At 38.9% G+C, this 8,855-nt stretch overlaps 1 protein-coding gene across 1 annotated transcript; it reads left to right on the top strand.

Moving 5' to 3' along the window:
• Positions 1 to 453: 453 nt before the first annotated feature.
• ODC1 (ornithine decarboxylase 1) lies at positions 454 to 7,148 on the top strand. The gene is made up of 10 exons (XM_009709704.1): positions 454 to 598; positions 768 to 941; positions 1,108 to 1,280; positions 1,570 to 1,704; positions 1,837 to 1,918; positions 2,243 to 2,326; positions 3,646 to 3,808; positions 3,897 to 4,009; positions 4,296 to 4,510; positions 6,673 to 7,148. Exons 1-10 carry the CDS (start codon positions 497 to 499, stop codon positions 6,812 to 6,814), a joined length of 1,383 nt encoding a protein of 460 aa, XP_009708006.1. The 5' UTR covers positions 454 to 496; the 3' UTR covers positions 6,815 to 7,148.
• Positions 7,149 to 8,855: the final 1,707 nt, after the last annotated feature.

The raw sequence follows: 8,855 nt of genomic DNA, 5'->3' as shown, positions 1-8,855 counted from the left end.
GATGGCAGGGGTTTTGGAACTGGATCTTTATGGTCCCTTCCAACCCAAACCATTCTGTGATGATTCTAAGATATTAACAGCTCCAATGTGGAGGTGAAGGAAAAGACAGCAGAAGTTTCCAGGGACTTAGGTTAATAATATCTGACAGTATTTGATTTTTTTTTTCTTTGAATAGGTTAAATACATCATACAATTGCTGAACAGAGGACAACTTGCCTTCAAGCTAGCAAGATTTTGTGGAGTGCTTCCTTAGTTGTGATTAAATCTGATCTGTCATCTATGTAAGTTCCTAATCTGTACTGCTATTAGTGATCACTGTAGGAATTGTATGATTGTAAATTATATGACCACGATGTGATCATATAATGAGTATATGAATTTAAATGATGTAGCAAATGTAAACCATTTGAATTTAAATGAAGTAATGAGTGGGGGTTTTTTTTGTATTGACAGCTTGTACTTAAATCCTTTCACGTAATCTTGGAATTTGGAAATCATGAGTAGCTTCAGTGATGAAGAATTTGAATTCATCTTCCTTGACGAAGGCTTTACTGCCAAGGATATCCTTGACCAAAAAATAAATGAAGTGTCATCTTCTGTAAGTATGATAGGAAAATCACTGCATTTCATGACACTTCAAATTTATAAACTAATGGAACAAGCTGTCTTTGCAGATCTTCTGCAAGGCAACCTCCTCCTCAAATGCTGACCTCTAGGCTTATCCTGTTATCCATTGTTTGTAACTTTAAGATATGTATTTGCTCTAGGATGATAAAGATGCCTTCTATGTTGCTGACCTCGGGGATATTGTAAAGAAGCACATGCGATGGCATAAAGCCCTTCCTCGGGTAACCCCCTTCTATGCCGTAAAATGTAATGACAGCAAAGCTGTAGTGAAGACACTTGCTGTTCTTGGGGCAGGATTTGATTGCGCCAGTAAGGTAAGATCTTCACTGTGTTCTGATCTGTGACGTTAGTATATGTTCAGCTTTACAGGATGTGTTCATATAAAATTAAGCATAATCAAGCAGTGTTGCTTTTGTTGTACTGATAAGTTTGATCATCCATCTAGATAGCTTTCACAAGTGTAATCTCTTCTTTCTTCAGACGGAAATACAGCTGGTACAGAGCATCGGTGTACCTCCTGAGCGAATAATATATGCAAATCCCTGCAAACAAGTTTCCCAAATCAAACATGCTGCCAGCAGTGGTGTACAGATGATGACATTTGATAGTGAAGTAGAACTAATGAAAGTTGCAAGAGCCCATCCAAAAGCCAAGTAAGTTATGCTAACTGTTCTATAATTCTTGCTTGGGTTCCCAAGTTATGAAAACATCTGCTGTTGTCTGAAATTTGTTCTTCATTAGTTAAGATAGTCTGCAAAATTATGACAAAGTAAACATACATATATGAAATAGCCAGTGAAATCTAATCCTGCATAGCTTATTGGCACACTAGGAAGAGACAGACAAGAAAGCTTGTATGTTTAAGCTCAGTCTCATTCTAAAGTCATACCTGCCTGATAATGTCTTGTATACTAGAACCCTCGTTTTTTTTCCTATTTCTAGGTTAGTCTTGCGCATTACAACTGATGACTCCAAAGCAGTTTGTCGTCTGAGTGTTAAATTTGGAGCTACACTTAAGACTAGCAGGCTTCTTCTGGAGCGCGCAAAAGAACTTGACCTTGCAGTCATTGGAGTTAGGTGAGTTCCAAATATCAAAATACAGTTGTATTAAATAAGATTTCTTTAAATGGTCTACCTTTGCACATGGTGACTTGAGTTTTGTATAAATAAACTTCACTAATTTGCCAAATACTTTGTATCTCTTTGTAGTTTCCATGTCGGAAGTGGATGTACAGACCCAGAAACTTTTGTTCAAGCCATTTCTGATGCCCGCTGTGTGTTTGATATGGGAGTAAGTCTAGTTCTACTTTCTCTGGAACTACTGCTCAAGTGTTGTGGCAAAACTGAATCAAGTGTAAAATACTTACAGGGTTAAAAGCTAGCTAAGTCGCTAATTTCATGTTATTGGAATTTTTGAGGTTGTCATGGCTTACTTTGACCAGTTTTGCAAAATTTATCTACAGATGCCCTAAAATCAGCTGGTCAAACTCAAGTGACTGTTACTTGAACACGATGGATTAGCTCTGTATTAATGAAATGACTTTATGTTACTTTGTAAGCTAAAATGATAAACTAAGAGCTGCATTCTTGACAGTGCTGTTTAATCTCGTTTTAGGCTGAACTTGGCTTCAGTATGTATCTGCTTGATATTGGTGGCGGCTTCCCTGGCTCTGAAGATGTCAAGCTTAAATTTGAAGAGGTACAGCTTTGCTAAGAACTTCTCAGGTGGTGGAGTCTTTTTGAATGTTGGTCTGGATTAAACAAAATCTTGCTTTTTCTATTTGAATGCAGACATGTTTGCAAGAAAATTTGTCTATTTGGTCAGTAATTTAGAGGAAAAGAGGAGCTAATCTGAAAACCGACAATTAGATGAACCCATTAGATATATAGCTAAATGACTGCACAAACATGCAGAGATATCAAACTTGTAAAGCAGGTTTTAATTGCAGGCTTGATTCTTAGTGGCATAGACTTCTTCCAGTTAATGCTGTACTTCAGACTATCTAGATTGGCAGTGTTCCCAAATAGGGTGGAAAGGTAGTTTCGAACCCGTGCTGTCCTTCTGGGTGGCAGCAAACTAGATCAGTGTCTGATCTGGTGTAGAACTAGCTTTTGAATTATTTTTTAATTGGTTAGTGTTCTCCAGTCTGCTTTCACACAGAAATAGTTCTGCTTTCAGAAGAGACAAGGTGGCTGGGTATTAATAGGACTTCTGCTTAAAGCAGTGTTGTCAGAGCACATGCTGGTCTAACCTAACGTGGCGTAAATGATGTTACATATTTACACAAGGAGACAGCAAATAAGTTATATAAAGTGAGTTTTCTGCTAATTGGGCTGACGTTGTCTCACTTGTAATACCTCTTGATGAAGGCTGGCTTCTCATAAGCGCCTCTACCGCACTATATGAAGCATCAAGAGCAAATGATGTTGTCATTGGGCTCCATGGCATAACACAGTCGTGCTGCAGTTGGAGGCAGCTTAATAATCACTGATAACTTCAGAACTTGGAAATAACTGTTCATGAAGGCAACTGAATTTCAAAGGTGATAACAAAGCCTTCTGTATTCTTGAGATCCTGTGAACTTACTTCTTTAGGATGCAGTAAGCTGGGGAATATTGCATGATTAGCAGAACTACAAGTGGACTAGAAATTAAAATTGAAGTGTAGGGACTTGCAGGGCATTAATGCTGGTTTATTGAGTCTAGAAGGGGTGATTTCTTTTAGACACAAACATGAGCTGTCACTTACATTTTTAAGCTGTAAGTGATATCTGCTTTTGTTGCTTTGTGCAAATTTAATTGCAAACAGAACTTTGAATGGGAAAATAAAGCAAAACCAATAGAGATTACAGTATGCTATTAGTTACATTATATCATTACACACTTACATTATATCATTACAGTATATCATTGTGAGCATGAAAGTCTGACTTTATCTCAGACTTCTAAAATAGCACCTGAGTAACTGCTGAAGTTCTAGTATTTGCAACTGATATTCCCTATCCCCCCCCACCCCAGATCACAAGTGTAATCAACCCAGCACTGGATAAATACTTCCCTTTGGATTCTGGAATAAATATTATTGCTGAGCCAGGAAGATACTACGTTGCATCAGCATTCACGCTGGCAGTCAACATCATTGCAAAAAAAATTGTATTAAAGGAGCAAACAGGTTCTGATGGTATGTAAATCTAGACCTAATCTTACTACTTAGCCAACTGTGTGTTTCTTTCCAAGCATTCTCTTACTGATATCTCAACTTATTCCAGATGAAGATGATGCAAATGACAAAACTCTTATGTACTATGTGAATGATGGAGTCTATGGATCATTCAACTGCATCTTGTATGATCATGCGCATGTTAAACCAGTTCTGCAAAAGGTATGCTCATTTAGAAGTATGACATACTAGTCATGTGTCATGGATGTATGAGAATCCTAGTCACAGCAGTCACTTCTCAGTTCACTGCTCCCTTCATGTTGCCAGAATTTGGCATTTGACTTATGAAGCATGCAGTGGAATTAATTCAAAGCCAGGGTGGAGAAGGACCTGCAAGCAGCTCTTCCTCCTCTTCTCTGTGAGGTGGAATGTTAATACGCATTCTGATACTACTTCTGGAAGCTCTATTTTGATAGTCAAACTAATTACACTCAACTCTCTTCTTTAGCGGCCTAAACCAGATGACAGCTGCTACTCCTGCAGCATATGGGGACCAACATGCGATGGCCTAGATCGTATTGTTGAGCGCTTTAATATGCCAGAGTTGCAAGTTGGTGACTGGATCCTGTTTGAAAACATGGGTGCCTATACAGTTGCAGCAGCTTCTACTTTCAATGGATTCCAGAGGCCAACAATACACTATGTGATGTCAAGACCAGCATGGTTAGTAATTATCTTGATCCATCGGTGCTTTTGATACAGATGACTGTAGTGAATAGCTTATGTCAGCTGGCTGCCCCTTAACAAACAGGGCCGTAGCTTTGGCGCCATAGCTCTTGTAAAACCTCCTTGTGGTGTGGAAGAAGGCAATGCCTCTGAAGGTTTTTGCTGTGTGCTTAGAACAATGCTAACACTGCCAATGACTTTTGTCTGATGTACTCGCTTCCAGGAGAGGTGCTTTTAAAGGGGTAATGTTTAGAGTCTTTTCATTAACCTGGGCTTCTAGCTAGCTGGTGTTTTTCACTCTTGCACAACATGTAGAATCATTACAGATTCTTTGCAGTTAGCTTCTGTGACCAGTAATTAGAGACCAATCAGTCACAGTTCTGATAGTATGCTGTCCTCTAAATTGATAGCTTGCTGAATCCTGACTGCAGGATGCAGGAACACTCAACAGTGCTGCTTCATAATATGATCTGACTGTTTATTTGAGAGCTATTCCTTGGTTTAGGTTGAGCTCTGGCTCATTGCTCAGTGCAGAGTGCTAGATCTCCATGGGAAGTTATTAAACAGGTAAGCAAAGAAAGCCCAACTACCGCTTGAGTGCAAGGATACTATGAAACTGTACCTTAAACAGTAGTTTAGAGTAACCTGGATGCTGCTCTGTGCAAGACAGGTTAACGGATTGCATCTTGCATAAAAGTGGGATTTCCTGTAAGAAAGCCCTTACCTCTGTATTGAAGTCTGCCTACTAAACTGGTAGAGAGCGTTTGGGCAGCAGTATTACCCTAAAGCATGGTTACCTTTGTTATTGGGTTGCTTTCAAATTTACTGAAAATGCTTAAGTTCAGGGGAATTCCTGCCATAAAAGTAAGAGGAAGCTTCCTCCATTCTTTTAGTAGCCTTGCATCTATAAGCAAGGCTTTTATTGTTTCTTTCCTTTGGTGAAACCGCCTGTCAATTAAAGTGTTCCTCAAACCAAATGAAGCTTTTAGACTTCCTATAAGACTCCAAACTTGTGTCTAATTAAACTAAAAATGGTTCCACAGGAGAATAATTAGATTTTTCACTATAGCACAGGGTTTCTGTTAAAATGTATTACTTGGTCTGAGGCGTACTGAGCTTAACCATGCAGACATAACCATCATCTTCTTTCATACACGACCACGTGCGTTTTCTGTTTTGGCAAGAAAATTCTGTGATACAGGCTGGCCCTTAACTGAGGGGGATGTTTTAGTGAAGTTATGGCACAGATCTTTCTAGCACAGGCAAAAAGGTTTCTGGAGTGTAATCTACATGTATAAATGTGTGCAACTAAATTTGTGGCTAGATAACTGTGAAAGGAACAAGATGACTAATAAGTTTAAGTAAAAGCTAGTAGTATATGAGGAGCCATGTACTAGCACAACTTCTTGCCTTGCATATAGTATAAGACAGCTAAGCCCAAAAACTCAGTCAAGTGAAGTTCTTCTGAGGTTGTCTTTCAGTACAACTCTTATCTGAGTATGGAAGGAGTTGCACAGTTCTCACTGGTCAGCTCCTTCACGTGGATGGTGGAGTCATCGTCCCTGGAGGTGTTAAAAAAAACGTTTAGATGTGGTACTTCAAGACACGGTTTAGTAGACATGGTGGCATCAGGTATACGGTTGGACTTGATGATCTTTGAGGTCTCTTCCAACCATAATGATTCTATGATATTATGATTCTTAGTCTGTCATCCATACTTTTACTTGATTCAAGTTACCCAGGAATGTGAGGGTGTGGGGTTAGGGACTGTCAGTAACATAGGTCTGAAATTCTGAACTACTGAGCACTAAGTCATTAAATCTGTATAACCTGTGGTATACAGATGTAGCTGCAGGTATATAGGTATATAGGTGCATCTTTGCAGACCTAGATCCTACCCAGAAATGGTGAAACCAGCCTGGTACTAGCACTTGCCCTAAAGCCTAGCCAGCCAGAAGTGACCTACATGGACTCTGCTTTGATTATCTTCCACCCCCTCTGGTAATATTGTCTGGATTGCAGATGATGAGTAAAAAGTTCATTTCATGTTCCCTGGCAGTAAAAAAAAAATAGAATAAAAAGTACTTTGCTTACCTTCTTTTTGGCACATTTTAGTGAAACACTTTTTGACTGTTGCATTTTTTTTGTTGTTATTCTAGGCAACTAATGCAGCAAATCAAGGAGCAAGGGTTCCTAGCTGAAGTGGAGGAGCAGGATGTTGCTAGTCTGCCACTCTCTTGTGCCTGGGAAAGCGGAATTGAATATCCAGCAACTTGTGCTTCAGCTAGTATTAATGTATAGGTAATACTTAGTAATTAACTGCAAGATAAGTCATTGAATTTAGGGCATTTGGGGGACCATTAACTTAATTCTTGCTAGAATTTTAAATTTTTTTTAAAGTTTAGGTTTGGCATAAATGCAACAAAAATGACTAGGAGATGGGTCACAACTATCTGTGTTCCTATGGAAACTATTTGAATATTGTTTTATATGGATTTTTATTCACTTTTCATGTATGCTACTAAAGACTGACCCTCATCTGTCAAACAAGTATTTGTAGCTTGTGTATGGCAGAACGGGCTAAGCTTAGTGTTTTGTGACCTACCTGTTTTAAAATAAAGCATTATTAAAATAACTGGTCCTGTGTTTAGTTAATCTGTAGAAAGTTAATCTGTCATGAATGGCTCTTACAGTGTGTATGAAGGCTGCGAGCCCAGAGCTTATTAATAAATGAATTACACAATTGCTATCTTCTCCCCTATCCTTGCCCTCCCAACTTACTGAAGTGAAGAAACCCCTTAAAGGGTAGGGAAACACCTGTGGGGTTTTTAATATGTGATTAGGAAAAGCTTGACTCTCAATAAGTTGAATACTCCTTGAATTCTTGTGGAATCACATTTATCTGTCACTGTTGAACATGGGCTTAACACAGTTGCATATTGGAAGTTTAGTGCAGTGCTGTTTTTATTCATCTTGGTCTATAACTGCTGTGGCCTGGACTGATGGTTATTTAAACACATCTAATCATCAGAAAGTACAGCACAGGCTCCATGGCTGCCACTGACAAGCTGCTTGTGTGTGCAAGGATTAGAATATTTCATGGGAAAACTTAAGAAGCTGAAACTATGAGGCTGACTAGAAGGTGACAACTGCTCTGACCCTTGTTGCCTAGGGCTTTAGTATAAAATGGATGATAAGAGACAGAACTCGATTTCCTTTGTGCATGCAATACAATTAGAAGCTCTCCTTTAACGTCATGAAAATACATGCTACCCTGTTAAACTTCTAACTTTGGATTAAGTGTGATAGATGGCACTTAACTCCTAGTATTTATGACTTAATAAATACAGGGTGTGTTGATGATAAAATTAGTGAGTTTGCTTACTGGAGTAGAGCATTCTGACTTCTGTTTAACCTGATGATAGTTTGCTGCCCCTTTTTGCACTAAAATTGCAAAATGTTTACGATAAATCAGTTCTGGATCTGTTTGCCAGAAGGTCCTGAACTGTGGGCATCCCTTAGCAAGTGCCTGATATGTAAAGAGGAAAACCTTAATGTATTGAGTAAGCTTGTAAAGCTTAAGGTAACAAGAGTAAGTGTTAAAGAGTCATCCAAAGGGTAGCATTGCTTATAGAAACAGTGGCTCTAGCAAGATGAGAAATAAAGCTATTTTCTTAAGCAGCTGTGAAAGACAATGTTTAAACTCCATTCTGTGCTTTGAGCTGAGACTATGCTCTTCACTAGCTGAACTAGTAGGGTAAACAGAAGTGATGGTACCTCATTCCTGATTCTCTTGAAGCATCTCAAGTGACTTTTTTTTTTTAAATTTATTTACTTCACTCTTAGCTTCAAGCTTGCGATTGAAATAGCACTTGCCTTTGTTCTCATGTATAGAGTAGCCAGCTGTTTGGCTACTGAACTACACTGGTGCAAACTTCAGTACATACACATAGTGGAGTGATAGCCTTAATCTCAAAGTCCCTGCATCCAAACCAGGGTTTCTTTTAGCTTTCTCCAAATTCATGTGGAAACTTAATGATTCTTAGCATGAAAGCAAAAGTAATGAGTGGTAACCAAATGTTAATACTGTAACAATTTCACATCTAAATCTTGCCCTGGGAGAGCTAAGTGCATTTGAACTGTGGAAAAAAATCTAACGGGTATGCAGAAAAAGTACTCTTGGAAAGCCTGCAGTTGTCTAAAGGAGATGTAGTTACTTTTTAAACCTGCCTGTTTGAAGGCTGGGAATGCTTAAGCCAGAAGGTCATATGGCTGTAGTGGTATCTGCACTAGCAACTCGGTGCCCTGGTAGGCAAGCGGCACAGTCTGGCTTCCTCTACTT

The sequence above is a fragment of the Cariama cristata genome, unplaced genomic scaffold (assembly GCF_000690535.1).
Source record: "Cariama cristata isolate BGI_N322 unplaced genomic scaffold, ASM69053v1 scaffold43441, whole genome shotgun sequence".
Lineage (NCBI taxonomy): Eukaryota > Metazoa > Chordata > Aves > Cariamiformes > Cariamidae > Cariama > Cariama cristata.
This window is presented reverse-complemented; position numbering and strand designations above follow the sequence as displayed.

Coding starts and splice junctions, on each gene's coding strand:
- ODC1 (XM_009709704.1), top strand. CDS start 497: ATGAGTAGCTTCAGTGATGAAGAATTTGAATTCATCTTCCTTGACGAA. Junction 599..767: donor TAAATGAAGTGTCATCTTCT/GTAAGTATGATA, acceptor TATTTGCTCTAG/GATGATAAAGATGCCTTCTA. Junction 4,511..6,672: donor GTGATGTCAAGACCAGCATG/GTTAGTAATTAT, acceptor TTGTTATTCTAG/GCAACTAATGCAGCAAATCA.